The 17,441-nt window shown below is 36.8% G+C and overlaps 1 protein-coding gene across 5 annotated transcripts in view; it reads right to left on the bottom strand.

Moving 5' to 3' along the window:
- The window catches only part of HERC2 (HECT and RLD domain containing E3 ubiquitin protein ligase 2), a 101,326-nt gene that overhangs the window by 24,245 nt on the left and 59,640 nt on the right, over nt 1-17,441 (bottom strand). For all 5 annotated transcript variants that reach the window (XR_013774880.1, XM_079310993.1, XM_079310995.1 and 2 more), the window contains exons 48-69: nt 16,736-16,834; nt 16,470-16,638; nt 16,232-16,357; nt 15,539-15,647; nt 15,269-15,408; nt 13,633-13,823; nt 12,418-12,523; nt 12,159-12,250; nt 11,431-11,606; nt 10,847-10,958; nt 9,921-10,002; nt 9,679-9,822; nt 9,008-9,098; nt 7,404-7,581; nt 6,904-6,985; nt 6,650-6,821; nt 4,580-4,724; nt 3,694-3,919; nt 2,805-2,976; nt 2,111-2,294; nt 1,214-1,354; nt 880-1,071 (exon numbers count right to left, since the gene is read on the bottom strand). Coding sequence is in view for 4 of the 5 variants with exons in the window: in XM_079310993.1 (XP_079167119.1) it covers nt 880-1,071; nt 1,214-1,354; nt 2,111-2,294; nt 2,805-2,976; nt 3,694-3,919; nt 4,580-4,724; nt 6,650-6,821; nt 6,904-6,985; nt 7,404-7,581; nt 9,008-9,098; nt 9,679-9,822; nt 9,921-10,002; nt 10,847-10,958; nt 11,431-11,606; nt 12,159-12,250; nt 12,418-12,523; nt 13,633-13,823; nt 15,269-15,408; nt 15,539-15,647; nt 16,232-16,357; nt 16,470-16,638; nt 16,736-16,834 (3,129 nt within the window). In the remaining variant the exon portion in view is untranslated. The remainder of the gene's footprint in view (nt 1-879; nt 1,072-1,213; nt 1,355-2,110; nt 2,295-2,804; nt 2,977-3,693; nt 3,920-4,579; nt 4,725-6,649; nt 6,822-6,903; nt 6,986-7,403; nt 7,582-9,007; nt 9,099-9,678; nt 9,823-9,920; nt 10,003-10,846; nt 10,959-11,430; nt 11,607-12,158; nt 12,251-12,417; nt 12,524-13,632; nt 13,824-15,268; nt 15,409-15,538; nt 15,648-16,231; nt 16,358-16,469; nt 16,639-16,735; nt 16,835-17,441) is intronic.

Raw genomic sequence — 17,441 nt, 5'->3', positions numbered from 1 at the left:
AAAATTCTGGCTCCAAAACACAAAAACCCTACACAAACCCAAATCTGCTCAGCTACCCACTATTAATGACAAAAAACACCCAAAATTAATGCAAAAGTGCACACAGGATATATACATAATTTGACTGGGAAAACTCAGCCCAACATAAATATCCATAGCTAATCACCACAAATTGGGCAGGGGGAATAACAGTTTTAGAAACCTTAAAAAAAAAAAAAATAGTCTGGTTACTGATTAGGAAAATTAGTAGTTGAAAGGTAAAGCTACAAGAAATATTAAACAACTTTCAGTTCATTACTGAATACACATATTCTGTAAGTAATGTATGATTTGTTATGTTCTGCCAACTATGCCAAAAAAAAACCCCACCCATGGATATTTTGTAAAAAGAAGGTTAGAAGCTTCAATGTAATGTAAAATGAAATGTAAATCTTAATAATACAATATACTAACAGCATTTTTAGCTGGCAATAATGACTGCATCAATTTGAAAAATAAACTCAGATGCAAAAAAACTCCATAGTGGAAATTTTTAAACTAATATTCTACACATTGAGTAAACAGATCTTGGTTATTTTTCAGCTTCATTCCAATACTCACTGACACTTGGTCAATACACAAATACATTCTATCTTAATGTCTAACTGCAGTATGAAAAATGCAGAAATTAGTCTTCTACTGACATCTGCAGAACATGCACACATTCATGTACTATTTCCATTAAAACAGTTAAAGCTCACACGCATTTAAGTTCTACTCGAATTTTCATGTCTAAGAAGTTTCTCAGGATGCTGAACTGCATTTCCAATACAAGAAAGTATTCCAGTAAGCTAGCAATGAAAAGGACCCAGTTAAAATGCAACAGAAACAAAAGCTGACCTGTGGGTAAGCTGTGCCCATGCCAGACAGCACAGCTGAGAGAACATCTCTCCCCTTTTCTCCCGCTCGGTTGGACACTGCAAGCTTCAGCAGGTCAACCATGACTCGTGTGTCATCTGGTACCAGGAGACTTGTAAACTCATCCAAGTACTGTGGTTCTGGCCCAGACACCTTACTCTGGCTTTCTACATCCTACAAAACAAACAAACATACATCTGACTTCAGACAGCTTTTCAAAAATGCAGTCATTTACAGATTAACTTCTAAATCACAAAAACCAGAAAAAATGCTTGATAAAAGCATTAAGTTCTGAGAAGAGCATGGGCAGCATTACCTCTTTGGTTTTTGTCATGGTTTCTGCAATAATACTGGCAGCTCCAGGATCATCTGTGACTGGAATGAAAGGACGGGAAGAGGCAGCAGCAGCTGAGGGAGTTACAGCAGACGGTGTCACAGCATCTTCTGAAGGAACAACCTTCAAACAAGCCAAAACAAACAACAACTAATGAAATCTTCAACAAGGCACTGTAAATCCTTTAAGAGTTTAACTATTTATTAGAAGGGTTAGTGCTCAAAGCAGCAATTTAAAAACAGCCAAAATTTCAAAACTAACAGATTCACTGCCTGCATTTTTAGCTTCTATTTTATGTTCCTAGTTTGGGCAAAACAACAAATACTCCCCTCAAAGCCAGCTGCTACAAAAACATACAATAAAACATCAGTGCCTGCAGAAAAGTCTACAAAGCAGAAGGCAAGCCCTGACAATATATATCAAATTCACAGGTTATAAATGCAAAAGATCTCTTCAGTAGCAAACCTTTTCTTTTTTCTGCTTTCATTAACAGTTGGGAATCAACACAGTAGAATTTCATTCAGAGCTACATGTCTAAGTCAATTGATCTAAGTTTACAACTAAATTTCATTAAATAATGGTCAAATATTCTGCTATTCTTGACTTTTTAAATATCACTCCTGTAAAATTAATTCAATATCTCTAAAATATTGCTAGAAGTCATCACAATTGCATTTAAATGACAAAATGCTTTCTGAAAGTTCAAAACTGATCTTACACTAAAATTTCAGTTTTTTTAAATCTGACATGTGAAGAGAACCTATTCTGAAAATAGAGCAGAAAGAAGTTTTTTAAATCTCTGGTACTATCAGACTAATTGAGATATGTATCAGTCTTATAGTTAAAAATTAATGAAAAAAAAATGATGTGACACTTTACCTCCCCTCTCCTGTCCTGCCATGGGTTTGGGCTCAGCCTCTCCTCAATATCCCCAAGCACACACTCATCTCCATTTACAGGGCTTCCTGCAGAAGTAGCATCTGATGGGGGGGCTGGTGATGAAGAGGGACATTCTACAGGTGCAATCATACTTGCAGGCATCAGTGCTCCAACAACTGCATCCCTGAAATCATTTAGGATGGGTTATCATAAACATAAATATACTCTCTTGTTGAACTTGAAAATTTTTATTAGCTTGTCTTAATAAAATAAGGTAAGGTTTCCAATCTCTAGAATTTAGAGGAAAGTTCATTGTTATTCATTGAGTTTCTCTTTAAACAAATGCTCTGTTCTCTACTAACAATGACAGCACTGCAAAGTTTTATTGTTATTTCCACTCTGCCCTCTACTGCTTCCCCCATATCATCCATCATGATTTACGTACACAGCCTCCACACTATTTACTTGGGCATTTCTGAATGAATGATTTTTTCCCCAGGCAATGGAAACTTTTGTAAACATAACAACATAAAGCTAACATTGGCATTAAAAAAAACAAAACAAAATAAAGCTTAGGCCCATCCTGAGGAGTTCAAACTCATTAAAACAATTTATACCTGACTGAAGAGTCCCTAATATATGGTAAGCTATGCCATCTTTTGCTCTGCCACTGGAAGAATGCCTCCATGCCTACCTGGCATACATGATTTGTAATGCAATCAGTATGTGAGACAGTGCCTGCTGTTTGGCAACATTCCCATCCAGTGACAGGAGAATCTTAGCAAGGGAAGGGCGATTCGGCTTGGAACTGTTCGCCCCGCTGATTTTGTTACTAGCAGCAGAAGAATCTGCATCTGAAGGAACACCTAAAAAGAGGCAAGGGGAGAGAGAAGGTAAGCATTTCTTAATGGCATAAAACAAAAGGAAATGGTCTACCTAATTTCTTGTTAAATCAGAAGAGATGACTGAAAGTAACACTGCAGGAGATTCTTAAACTGCAGTGCCTACAGTTACAACATTAAAGTTAATACTGAGGCTTTCCAACAAGGGCATTCATTAGTAGATCAAAATAGTATTTGATCTTGTTACTCACTTATGAGGATTAAAGCAATATAGATTGAAATATTTTAGTGTTCAGCACCTGAAACAAGTTTTATTTACACAAATGAGAATTGCTATTAGGTACAAATTGGCTTGGTCATGAAAAAGCTTAATTAGCAAGATGTTTGATGCTTTTATATTCAACACAAAGCACTGCTGTTTTGATTCCCTAATTCTTAAGTCACTGAACTTAGAAACAAGAGATAATGTGGAAGAAGATTAATACTAGTGTAGCATTCATACCTCCATAAAGAGAAACTCTTTAGGGTGTTTGAGAAAGCATGGTACATTTTAAATTAAAAGTTTCACTTTCATGAGGAGCTTTGGTTGGACTTTTTTTTTACCAGAAGTATATTTCGTTGTTTAGTCTTTTTTTTTTTTTTAACCATTTTCTTTTGTCTTCTATCACCTATTAAACCACACACAAAACAAACACTCCAATGGCAGTAAAGGAAAAACAATGTAAGGGAACAGATACCAACCAAGATAAGAAGCACCTAAAGGGTCCCTCGCTGTCTGGAAAAGGACTGGCTCATGAACAGAAGGTGTAGCTACATCCACTGTTGTCCATGCTACACTATGGGAAGACCCACAAGCAACCCTAGTGATTTTCTGCCCTTCCAAACCCTGGACAAGAGTGGGTTTTCTATTGACTGTAGTAGTTCCATTGCCTTGCTGCCCGTGGTCATTGTCACCCCAAGCATAAACCTGCCAGGAAAAATTTCCACATGTTATTTAGCTTCACTGCTTGTCTCATTTACTCTTGTGAAAATTTCTAAAAGGAGTATTTGTGATTTGTGCTAGTTATCTAGGACACTTTAGACAATCTGTTGTTGTGAAATTCCCCCTCTCTATTAAATAGTGAGGGCATTATCATACATTAAAAGAAAAAAAATACAACAATCAAAGCAGCACTTTATCAGATGATTCATAAATTATTGTCGAATCATAACTGATCAGTTGATTCATAAATCACTCAGTGTTCACAATAAGTTAGAAGAATGAATTGCTTAGTAATTACATTAGAAATCTGAAACATTATGATAAATCTGAAAAATCTGTCCAGAATACTATGACTGCTGCTGTGTTTTCAGAGTAAGAAGCAGAAAACTGATCATGAGATAATGCAAGGAAAACACTACAAAAGCTACTATGACAGAAATATTTCAACTCCAATGCTAATATTTTAAATACTAATACATTTTAAATTAAAATCATGCTTACATTTATGCAGGACTTTTAAAAGCAAATAATTAGAAATTTTTATTTCGTTTAATCAGCACCAATACTGTTATACTTTCCTTCCTGAATAGTTTATTCCCTTCTGCATGAAGGCAAGAGAGGAAAGGAGGGTGATGCACAACATACCTGACCAGTGTCAGTCACTGCCAGACAGTGGAGTGCTCCCACAGCCACGTGCACAATCTTTTTACCCCTCAGTCCTTCCACAACCTGTGGCTTTCGTACATGCACATCTGTGCCATGGCCTAGCCTGAAGTAGTCACCTTTACCCCTGCAACAAACAATAAATGTAACATTCAGAACAACTGGACTGTTCACACATTCCTCTTCAATGCAGATTCCCAACTGAATATATCTTTTTTATTATTGCCTGAAACACACACACCAACTAGCAAATGCTTCAAAACTGAATCCCAAAGGCATAAGAATGAGGATAACTGCAGTTCTATTACACTGTAGCTTCTTACCCCAATACAGAAGAGCATGATTATGACTATTTTTTATATGCAAAGCAACCAGCATTACATTTAATTTCCTCTGCTGCAGAAATAATGCAGTTATAAACACTTACAAAATTTACATGGTTTGATAAGACTTAGGCATACTTAACTACTGAGGATAAACCTAACAACAACAGAACCTTTAATCTAAAAGTCTGTTCCTATGGAAAAAATACAGAACGAACTAAAAATGTTTTCAAAATTGAGTTTTTTCACATTGTTGGAAGCCTCAATATAGATTCTCAAGCCTTCATAATTTAAACTCTTCCAAAATCGTTATATACATAAACTAAAAAAAAAAAAAAAAATAGCATACACAAAAGTGATGTAAACACCTTAAAATGCTTCTACCGAGAATGTCAGTAAACAAGAAAAAACCCCTGATATTTCTTCCAACTATGTTTTTAGTAACCACTCATTCAGTTCTTTTGCTCACCACCAATTTTTCTGAAGCAAGATTCTATTATGCTGGAGAGAAATACGATACAGAGGGCTGCTAAATACCAGAAGTTATAACTCAGAAGTGATGATTTTTTTTTTCCATGAAACATTACAAATTCAAGAAGAATAAAAGCTTAAAAGCAATTCAGCCATCCCCAGCTGAAACAGACCTGAAAAAAAATCTCCTTGTAGACCTGTAACGTCATGAAATAGCTGTAGATTTTTGACTAGACATGAGTGTTAAGAAAAACTAGGGCAAGGAAGGAACAAACAAGATTTTGGCATGAGTTCTTAATTAAAAAAAAAAAAAAAAAGAGAGACTGTCAAATTATCTTTGCTCTTGTTCCCTTTGTCACTAAAAAAAAAATTGGAGAGAGAACAAGACAGAAATACAGTTTCCAATGACCACTCTGAAAAACAACATCTGTTAAACACTTCTCTCTTCTTTAACAATAGTAGAAGCTTATAAAAATGAAAGGTTCAAGGATTTCCTCTTCATGTTATTCAGCCACTGCTGACAACACAACAAAAATTATTGGTTTAAGTCTTCTTAGTTTTGATACACATCAAATAGGTCACAGTCTTATTACATAAGGATGGGGTAAGACCTTATCTGATTACTGCCATGAAATAAGCTCTCAGATTTTACAAAAAGGTTTATAAATTCAAAAAGCCAGATTTGTGTTCAAAACAAAGCAGAAGCAAACAGGCAAATAAAAGAAAAATAAAACCATATCAGAGTAGCTCTCAGTGATCATCTCATACCAATTCTTGCTCCAAGGCATTATTACTGACAACTCAGTGGCCTTCTGAGCAGCAACCAGCTGTTGTTGTGTTCCTGTGTTCCCAAGGAAGTTCTTCCCATCTGCTCTGAATTTCAGCTTACTTGCTTACTCTCCTGCATCCTTTCTCTCAAGTCTCTGCTTAAGCTGTAGGCTTCATAGTCCAAGCTATGGCTCTCAAATTTTCTTTTTTCCTCTCCACTCTTAACATTCCTTTACATGTTTGACAGTGACCAAGAGAAGAAATTATCCTCCCTGACACTAACTCAATAGGAGCCAGGCATTCTAACAGAGTACAGCAAATAAGAAAGGATGCTATGAGACACACAGTGACTGAATGGATGCAGCTCACCTGGAAGAGCTGCCAGTTTGAAAAAAGCACACAGATAAGGCACAAATGAGGTCAAAAAGCATTAAATACAGCACATAGCTAGCAAGTGCTTTGTTAATACCTCCTGGGAAATGTAACATACCATGTCCAAACCACTCCTGACTTGGTCAGTGCCAACGAGAACTGTGCACCACACTCAATCTGACAAACGCCTTGGCCGTTCAGTCTTTCAATGTTCTGAGGAATGTTGCATCCTTCACTTCCTCCTCGGCCCAGCTTTCCAAAATCTCCATCACCCCAAGAAAACACCAAACCTAACAAACATCAGATTGCAGGTCAAAAAATGATCACAGTACTCCCATGTGCTAGAAAGCTACTGGAACAAGATACTCCTACCTTCATCTGTCAAAGCAAGAGTCTGAGCATCTCTGCTTCCACAAGCAACCTGGATGACTCGGTGTCCAAGGAGCACTTTAACCTACACAACAGAAGAAGTTTTCAAACAAATTATGTTTTCAAACCTTACAAACATTTCCAAAGTCTTCTACTCATCTTGGTCATTGTGCCCAGCCTGAGCAAACAACTATCCAGCCATGCCCAGACTCCAACACTGCGACATGGGAGCTTCCAGCTACGCATCAAAGTAGATGCAGGACATGAATGCTGAAAGCAGCATTTACCAATTTACATCACTTCCCAAGAAAGAGACTGGATCTTCTTGGCCTTACTGAAATAGCTTCACTTTCACTAGAGGTATGGGTACCAAAACCTAATTTAGATCATTCCAAAACAATGTCTTCACACTGTCTGCATGTTTTTTGTTACTTTAGCTTCATGCTGTTGTCATTTGTTAAATGAGTTTGCATTTCATCAGGAACAAGAAACATTGATTTTACCATCTTAGGCTTCAGCTGTGTGGTATTATCTCCATGTCCTAGTCTTCCATATTCTCCAAGACCCCAAGTGTACAGCTCCCCACTAGAGGTAATGGCAGCACTGTGGGAACTGCCACAGGCAATATCACGGATGCGTTTGGTTTTCAACGCTTCTATCAGCCTGGGCTTATCACAGTTCCTGGAGAAAGTGAACAACAAATCCATTGTGTTAATCATGAAATGGCCACACAATATACTCCAACTGCTGCAATGCAAGTTGAGCAATGACTAACAGTAATCTCAAGATTAAGTAATATGCAACACTCTGATTCCAAGATGTACTCTTTAGCAACACCAAAAATCCAAAATTTACCATACTTTAATGTACTTTGAAGTTTATTTAAAGAATATTTTATGTATATGCTGCCAAACTTAGGTGAGAAATTCAAAATGTCAATGCTATGAATCAATTAAACAGTGCAAAACAGAAAGTGAAAATCAATTTCCTGTCACTGCCCAAAGCTGAGTGATTTATTAGCAGTGGACACACTGTAAGATTAAGAGATGACACTCACATCCCAACTTTGCTCTTCACAACAGAGAAATCAAAACTAGAATTTACTGTTAGATATTAATGTCAGCACTGCTAACATTTATTCTTCATGCAGTTACAGTGTTCTCTTAATTCCAAAAAAATATTCCACTCAGGATTTTCTAATATTGGCTGTACCAAAACCACTAATAAGATTCCATAAAATTATGCATGGCCTCTGGAAATATTGCTACTGGGAAATGTCTAGGAGTTCCAAATCTCACTTTCAGTAAAATTACATAAAACATGAGGCAGTTGAGCAATAAACAGTAATATTGCTCTAATCTGGACTTCCCTTTTGATTAGTCTGACCCAGCCTTAAAATATCTATTTGCTGTACCATATTAACCATCTGCTTTCATTTGGTATTATAGGCAGGTCCTCAAAATATAGCAGAATGACAAAAATATTTACCCATGTGCTTTGTTTATCAGGTTTTGGGGTTTTTTTTTCAAAATACTGTTCTGTGGGTACATACAAAGTAATATCTTGGAAAATTCAAATTTCCCTCAAAGCTGTCCTTCAAACTGTGGAAGATTAAAGTATGCATTACTAAAAAGTGGAGGAAGTTTATTTCTGGCTAACAAGTCTGTGAACTGAAGTCTAAAGAAAAGGGCTATAAAATGATGGCTTAAATTATGAACTGTTGCAGCTCTTACAGCTCAGGAATATGAAATTGCTATGGTTTTACTCCTCAAGGCATCTCTGAAAACCATACCTCATAAAAGTAACCAAAAACTGCATGTCCTAAAATATGGAATTTCATCAGTGAAATTTGAAAATACTAGTCAATACTTTATCCATCTTCCTAACTATTTTATTAATTGAATGCGCCTCTTTTCTAAATGGCTGAGGCCTGCTACAAATGCTGCACCATAAATTGGTATATGCTGTGGAAAAAAAGTCTTCCTACAACACATTTTTTATTCCCACCATATTAAAAATACTGTTGTTGTCAATAGTGGTGGTCAGCTGTGCTGCAACATTCAACACAAATTTTTTACTGAAGTACAGATAAATTTGGTATCCTTACATTCGACTGAAGTGACCAAGTTTTCCATCATCACCTTCACCCCATGAAAACACCTTTCCATCAACAGTTAATGCCATAGCATGCCGGCCACCTGAAATTGTAAACATAAATTTACATTTTTGAGCTTCCAAGCAGGCAGCATCAAGTCCTAGCAACAATTTGACATTGTTCTTCTGCAATGCAACTGTACATGCCTTTCAGCTCCATAGACATTATTTATTTTCTTTGGAACTTTTATGTGATTTATTTTAAAATAAACAATTTCTGTGCCAGTAGGTCTCCTGGCACATATTAAAAAAAAAAAAAAACCAAAAAACCACCAAACCAATAATCACTCAATTTTCTATTTTCAGAGCTGCAAGAAAAAATAATGAGTTAAACAAACCCACACTTGGAAATATTAAAAATGAAAACATATTCTTTCAAGCAAATGAAAACACCAAAGTTACCTTCCAGCTGATAAGAAAACTCATATGGTCTAAATTCACAGATTTTAATAACAGAACCATTAGATTTAATCTGACATTGTATACAACAGACAGAATTCAATAACCTGCATTTATTTTTTAAAAAAAGAATTGGGCATCACAGCACCCAAGAAAACTGCAAAACAATTATTTTCAGGCTGAGTATGTTACATTTATGTTTATAAGGATAGCAATAGTCAGTACCTGAGTGAACAGCCACCTTCTTTACCACATAGTTGCTGAGAGCTGTAATCTGCCTGGGAATAGGCACAGTTCCACTAGATATTCCTAAACCCAGCCTTCCATTTGTGGCTTCTCCACAGGCATACACTTTGCCCTCTACAGTCACTAAAATGAAGAAAAAAGTTTGAAACACCATTAGTGTTTCACAATTCAAAATCTGTTTCTGCCCTTAAATAATTATATTTATTTTAAACTTATGTTACCTGCAAACAGGCTTTTGGATCCCCCAGCTACTTGCACAACATTCAAGGCAGACAGGGTTTCAGAAAAGGAGGGGACTTTTATCTAGAGAAGACAGGAAATAAAAATCATTACAATTCACTTTAATGTTTTACATTCTAAAAAGAGGAGCTCTTAAGTGATAAACCAGAGGTACTTTCAGATGCTTCATCCATGCAAATCAATATTACACTAGGCAAGGATGAAAACAATCTTTAAAAAATTAATACTGAAACTATGGTAAATATAAAACCTGAGAGAAAATGAAAGGCAATATAAACAAGGACTTCCTTTCAGTAAAGTTTTCTTGAGAAAACTGAAGAATACAGAAAAAGTTAACTTTTTGATTCTTCAAGGTACTCTATGGATACAAAAACTAAGTTTTTACCACATCAATTGAAGAAAAGCTGTCAACATAATTTTCAGATTAATGAATGATCTCTTAAATTGATTAAGCATTTACAATTAAACTCATCTTGTATTATAGCAAAATTACATGTAAATGACTGCACAATGGGCTTTAAATCCTACTGTACAATTGCCAGGTACAAGTAATATGAAAGAAAGTTCATCAAAAGTTTTATTTCATGTGTGCAAACTCAACAGGAATAGAATATGTAGAGTGCTACACATCTTTTAAACAATTAGTTCATTATAATCTAAAACAAATGATTGAGTGGCTGCTAAAAATCAAGCCAGATTTCAGAGTACCAACCAAAACTCAAATTTTCTCCCATTTTCCACCCAGAAGACATCTACATGTCTTGACACTAAGTTACCAAAACCTACCCTTTGTACCTTTCAGTAATAAACTGTAAAATTCTGATTAAGTAGGAATTTTAAGCTGTGTAACTTGTACATTTTATTTTCTACTGTTTCTCTTTTGTACTTAAGTGTGAAAACAACATACCTTGGAACCTTTTAGTCCTCCCAATTGGTCTTTGTCATTCAGTCCCCAAACAAAAACTTTGGTTCTTATTGTAGCTGCTGATTCAAGCCCAGCTGCCTTCTTTCTAACGAGACTGAACATATTGAGAACAGAAAACACAGACAGTTTAGCAAACAGCATGCTGTAGCATAGGTACCTTTTTACTGTATTTACTGATTTTTACAGTTTGGAACAGTTTCAGGACTCAAACTACACTACCACAGTTGAAAAAAAAAAAAAAAAAAAGAAAAAAGGAAACCAAACCACAGGCCATATATCAAATATAAATACATCAAGCTTTTAGCTCAGATTCCAACCCCAAGTATACTGCAAAAGGGGATGAGTCATACAAAATATTACACCTGACCAGCGTGATCATCTTAGAGAATGCATTTATTGATAAAGGATCTACTTCCAATTCCAATAAACTAAGATAATGATTTTTCTTTACTAGCACTCAACCTAATTAATGTATTCTTCCTCCAATTATCTCCAGAGTTATAGGAATATATAGACAGTAAGGTTCTTTACCACTTCCCCCTGCCTTCACCACTGCAGTTACCTACCTCCCAGTGTTAGCTTTATCATCATCCTCTTCCTCATTATCTGAAGCCAGGAAAGGGACTGCAGCCAAATCTTCATCCTCAGCACGTATGCGACCCAGTATGCTGAGGCCATGGATCTTGCAATCAATGCCAGAGCTTCTGCACTGCTTGATTGCAATCTCAATATATCTGTGGTACTGAGAAGAAAACATGCTCTACTGACATCTTTTGGGTTCTATGTAACTTCATAAAATGTAGTAAAAAATTGGAACTTTTGCTTGGCTTTGTTACTTTAAGAAAATGAATCTGTGACGCAAATGCTTTTTGTTTCAGCTCTAAATAATTCATGTTTTATCCTTGGCATATGGCCTCATTCATATAAGAAACTTCACTCCCAAACTCACAGAACTCATTACGCATTTCTCCTTGTTGTTGTTAGAAAAGATTAGAACTGCTATCCAAAATTATCTTCACAATTTAAGTTTATTGGATTGTCTTGCTAGTTCACAGATGTATTGGTTTACATAAACCCCCCTAAAATATCTAAGTCTATTATAGAGTTACTTTGTGATTATGCTAAAACTTTGCAGAATATTTAACTTTACTAACTTGCCAGAAATACCACTAAATTAAGAGGAGAAAATAAAACACCAGGCATTAATGAACACAACAATGCTTTTCATGCATCTCTTGCAGCACAATATTTTTCTGCTGCACACAAGAGTAATTCACACATGAACTTCACTTACTTCAGTACAATCACTGAGAAGAGGCACTGTGGTGTCTGTAGGATTTATGTTGATTGTCTTTAGCTCTATAAGGTTATTTAAGGAATTGCCCCCTAGAAAACAAAACAGAATGAAAAACATCTTAGGATATGGCATTTGCTTCACAAACGGGCACACTGTGCATGTTAAACAGATGATTATGTTAACAAAAAACAGATAAATACCTGCTGTTGGGCGAAAAAAAAATTTTTTTTTGACTTCTTAGAGAACATACACATACCTGAAACTACAACTAGGGAGGGCATGTAGCTGCTGTCTGCAGGATCCACTATCATCTTTAGTCTGTGAACAAGAACATCTGGAAAAATCTCCAAGCGAATCCAATGCTAGTGGAAACACAGAATTTCATTTTTAGAAAGTATTGTTATGACCACCATATGATTAACAAGAATATACATGCAATGCTTTTGAAGAAAGAATGGAAAACCTCTCAATGGTACTGAACAGCTGCAATACATGGCAACTGGCCAAAGGGAAATGACCTTGTGAACTTTTTCCTTGTCTTACAGACAATTACAAGAGAAACAGTTGTAGCAAACACTTTATTTCAGCCAAGACCAAGACCACTGACAACACAGAAAGCATAGTACCACTGGAGATTAAGTAATGGGACATAATGTAAGTTACAGTCTGTAGAAAACCTGGAATCAGGATACTTGGAAATATTCTCAGCATGGCCATCAATAGAGCATTAAAACATTCTGGACAGATGTCCAGCTGCAAATCCTGGTGCCTAGGCTGGTCACAAAACACTAGTGCAGGCCAGTGAAACTGGTAAACCATAAATTGTCTTTTATCAATTAAAATAAAATTAAAAATAAAATGTCTTTTATCAATTATCTGAATACAGGAGTCAAACGGACATTAAGTAACTTTGCCAATGACACTAAACTAGGAGAAGCTGTTGAGCCACTCCAAGGCAGAGAAACTTGAGAGACTAGAGGGCTGAGTAATCACCAACTGTATGAAATTTAACCAGGGGAAGTGTGGTATTCTCCATCTGGCATGGGGTAATCCTGCTTATATTTACAAACTGGGGGATGAGAGGCTGGAGATTAGTCCCACAGAAAAAGAGCTGGGAGTTCTAGTGGATGAACAGCTGCATATGGGTCACTCACAGTCCAGGAAGCCAACTGCATCCTGGGCTGCATCAAAAGAGCAGTGACCAGCAGGTCAGGGGAGGCGATTCTGCCCCTCTACTCTGCTCCTGTGAGTCCCCACCTGGAGTGCTGTATCCAGCTCTGGGGTACTCAGCACAAAAAACCCTCATGGACCCTGCAGAAGAGGGCCACTAAAGCAATCAGAGATGGACCACCTCTCCTACAAAGACAGGCTGAGAGAGTTGGGGTTGTTCAATCTGGAGAAGGGAAGGCTCTGGGGAGATCCTTTTAAGCATGAAATGTACCAGAATAAAGCATTTAGGGCTTAAAGTTACCTTTCCTTGTGAACCAGAAGACTGCCAGCACTGCTCACTACCATCAATAAGACGGGAAGCCTGATTCACTGAGGATGAGACATTCAAATTCTTGACTATCCTTGACCAATCATCCAGTAACATTCCCCGCTGGCTACTGTGCCGTCTCTTCAGCTGCTTTCCAGAACGCCCACTGAACACAGGAGACTGACCTGCATGGTTAGGTGACACATGAAGCATGCACCTCTCAAAGAAAACTCCTTCTTTGAAATCAATCCATAAGCAAGGTGAAAGGAAATGTAACAAACCCAACACTTTGAGTATGTAGGCTTCATTTAGAACACAGGTGCGTGTCACACAGGCATGGTGACACTATCTAGTACACAACACTCATGCTTAGAGGGTGTAGCTCCTTTATTTTAAAAGGAATTTCAGCTTTACAAGCTCTTGACTAGACAGCTACTTGAAAAGTCCCTTCCCTTTAAAATACAGATCAAAATTTATGACGATATGTAATTCAAAATATAGGCCCATAGCACATGAATTTTTTACCCCACTACAACACATGAAAAACATGCAACTAAAGCTCAACAAAAATCCCCTACCAAAGCCAGAAACAGAAAAGCTGGAACACTGGAAAATTCAAATCTTGTTCCAGAAGAAGGTGCTTTAGTGAGATAAAGATTTCCTCCCTGCAGAAACCTTACTTCCACTTCCCTTCACTATTCTGTAGCACCTAGAAATCTTGACTATAAGAATATTGTAACTCCTCTGCCCTACACAGGGCAAGGGAAAGGATTGCAGATTCACACCATTCTAGTGGCACAGCCATACCAACTGACTTACTAAAGGAATGTCTCTCTTGCCCATTAGACAAACCACCATGCACATGCAAACCATGTTTTTTTCTCTAGGGAGGTATCAGGTTTATTCACGTTCCAAAACAATTACACTGGTAACGTGTAAATACAAAGAAATTTAGTCAGCAGAAGTCAGCATCATCCTGCAAATACTATGGTAAAATTAATTAGACAGGTGGATGGAAAAGAAATAAAAGGAAATGTAAGTAATTCTTGCACAACAATGCAAAGCCCAAAATTTTTGGAGCTAAAATGGCTGTACCTATTCTTGCCCTAGGACAATAAAAAAATATCTGATTATGAGTCTTTTAAAAGTCTTCCATCTCCCACCACACTCCTTTGGAGCCTCCACATCACAGAGGAAATGAGGCAATAGCCATCACATGTTGACAGGCAAAAAACTGAAGAGCAACTGCAGCACAAGAATGCATCTTAGGTATTGCCACCTGCTCCTAGCACCATGAGGATTCCATTCATCTACATCTAGGCTGACAGCAAAAGGCAGGAGGATTAAAAAATTACCGATTTTACTCTTGGTGTAGGTAAAAAATGCCATTCTGACATGTACAGTTACTGTCAGAAGCATTATTTAAACTTTTTAACACGACAAAAATGGCTTAAGGGTTAGTGTTTTGTTGCAGTCCATCACATGCAATTATTTTAGTGCTATAAATGTTCATTTTCTAGGGGGTCGATCTGAACACTAATTTCACCATATTAAGGAGCTGAAATTTAAGACTGTTATTTTAAAGTTGCTTTGAAAAAAACCTTAGAAACACTTAGACTGCAAAACTTACCTGGTTCATTTATTCTGCCAAAAGTATGCCGGGTGTTATGCTTCCTGGTTTTAAAACATGTTTCACAAAAGTCAAAATCATCACAGTTTCTGCATTTGAATCTAGGCCCATTGATAGGAAACATCTGACAGCCATCACACCTGATTTGATAAGAGAACAAGTCAATACATATATACAGTACAAGTTAATAATTAACAAGAGACAAGGTAACAGAATCAAGACAGTAAGATAAAGGATGACCCCTATAAACTAAGATAAATCATCACTTACGTGACTCCAGGATGAATGCTGGGGACCAATTCCATTTCTGACAACAAGCCAGTCCAGTGCGACTGTTGAGGAAAGTCTACAATAACATCTTTTCCATTGGCACTAAATGCTGTGACAAAAATATGGAGAAAATGCAAGGTGTTGCAAATGTCTATAAAATAAAGCTGAAAATGCTTAGAGTAGTTAGTATTCCATTTGAATTCCTCTATTCTGATTTATTTTTTTTTTAGAAACAGTTCCCACACAAGCAAGTACTTCTAAGCACAAATACAGTATGACCAAAATTTGTACCTCTTCAATCTGTGCTCCACAGATTACTTCAATAACATCCCTTACAGCCTGACACCACTGCATGCCACTTTCTCCTCGCTTCCTTATAAAGCCTTCAAGTTACAATTACTTCTTAAAAACCATTTGTGGTTCATCCAAAGGATAAAAGAAAATTACAACAAGAAGCACAGATGCTTAAAGACTTTTACTGTGTGCAAATGAAGCAGCTCAAAAGCAGATGGACACACTAACAAAATGGGCTGCCACAAAGTGCATGTCTATGAGTTCACCACAGACTTCAAATGCATTCTATACTCTCTATCATCACAAAATACTCCACAAAACTGTGATTTGTGTGTCTGGAAGGAAGTCTGGGTGGTTTTGAGTTTGTCAGCTCCCCATGCCCTGTCTGGAGTACATTACCTTTGACGATGCCCACACTTCGGTGAGTAACTGATCCCCACTTGTATTTGGGTGTGGTGACAGAGCTTTTCACACGCACTTTGTCACCTATCTTGATATGAGAGACAGAACTCTGTGGTGGGAATCCTGCAGAGGCAAGAACAAATGTACAGTGAGAGGGGGTTCCCTCTCCAAAAATACATCTCCCTTAGTCTACCATTCACTTTTTTAGTTAAAAAGCAGCCAGAAATGAACTCACCTAAAAGCTCAACATGGATATATCTGACCCAGTAAGTACCACCCTTTTGTTGCCAATCACACTGCACGTTCAGGTCATGCAATCCATCTCGATCCAATTTAATAACTTTGCCTACATCTCCTTCACAAACCTCCTCATAGGTTCTGCAGCACCTAACCATCATCCCCACCTAGGGAAAAAAAGGACAATAGAATGCAATAGCTCTGTAAAGGCTTTAGTACCAACAGAAAAGCAGTTTCTAAATCACTTTTCATCATCATACTTACCTGAATATTCTCCCTAACATAGACAGCATAGTCATCATTGCTTAAGAAATCAGCTCGTTTCTTATAGGTCTGGCTCTCTGTTACAACAGCACCACTTGACTGGAAAAAAGTCCAAAATAAATAAGCAACAGTTACAAAATTCGTGTTCAATTCAGATAAATAAAATCATTGGGCAAAGATCGAAGATAACCAAACAAAAATAAACCCATACAATATCCCAGCTGCATGCCAAAATGGGGAAAAACTTCAACAGATTCAATTCACTATAAGGATAACATTTATGATCTACTTGATTTTAAATTAAAGTTTACTTTCCAAAATTACCTATCAAGGAATACAGATGCAAATTTTCAAAATGTTTGAAAGGACCTGCAAGTTGCTTTTATGAAACCTTATGGCCAAAGAAAATCAGAACACAGAGGATTTGTCACCACTCTAATTAGCCATGAAGCACATTCACATTCCACTTCTTAGGACATTTGTTAGGAGAGGAAAAAATCTCTAACCTAAAGTTTACCAACTTTTCTTTCGACAGCACAATGAGATATAAAGTACTTTCTCAAAAAACAAGTTAAAAAATTGTAGTTATTAAAAATTATTCCTTTCAAGATTTGATTAGCATGTATTTTTTAAGAGAACTACTGCATTCCAGCTATAAGGAGAATTTTCAGAAAACTTTGGTCTGTTCTGTGGATTAATTTTTTTT

This window comes from Erithacus rubecula, assembly GCF_903797595.1.
Source record: "Erithacus rubecula genome assembly, chromosome: 1".
NCBI lineage: Eukaryota > Metazoa > Chordata > Aves > Passeriformes > Muscicapidae > Erithacus > Erithacus rubecula.
The sequence above is the reverse complement of the archived record's forward strand: the minus strand, read 5'-3'. Positions and strand labels throughout refer to the sequence as shown.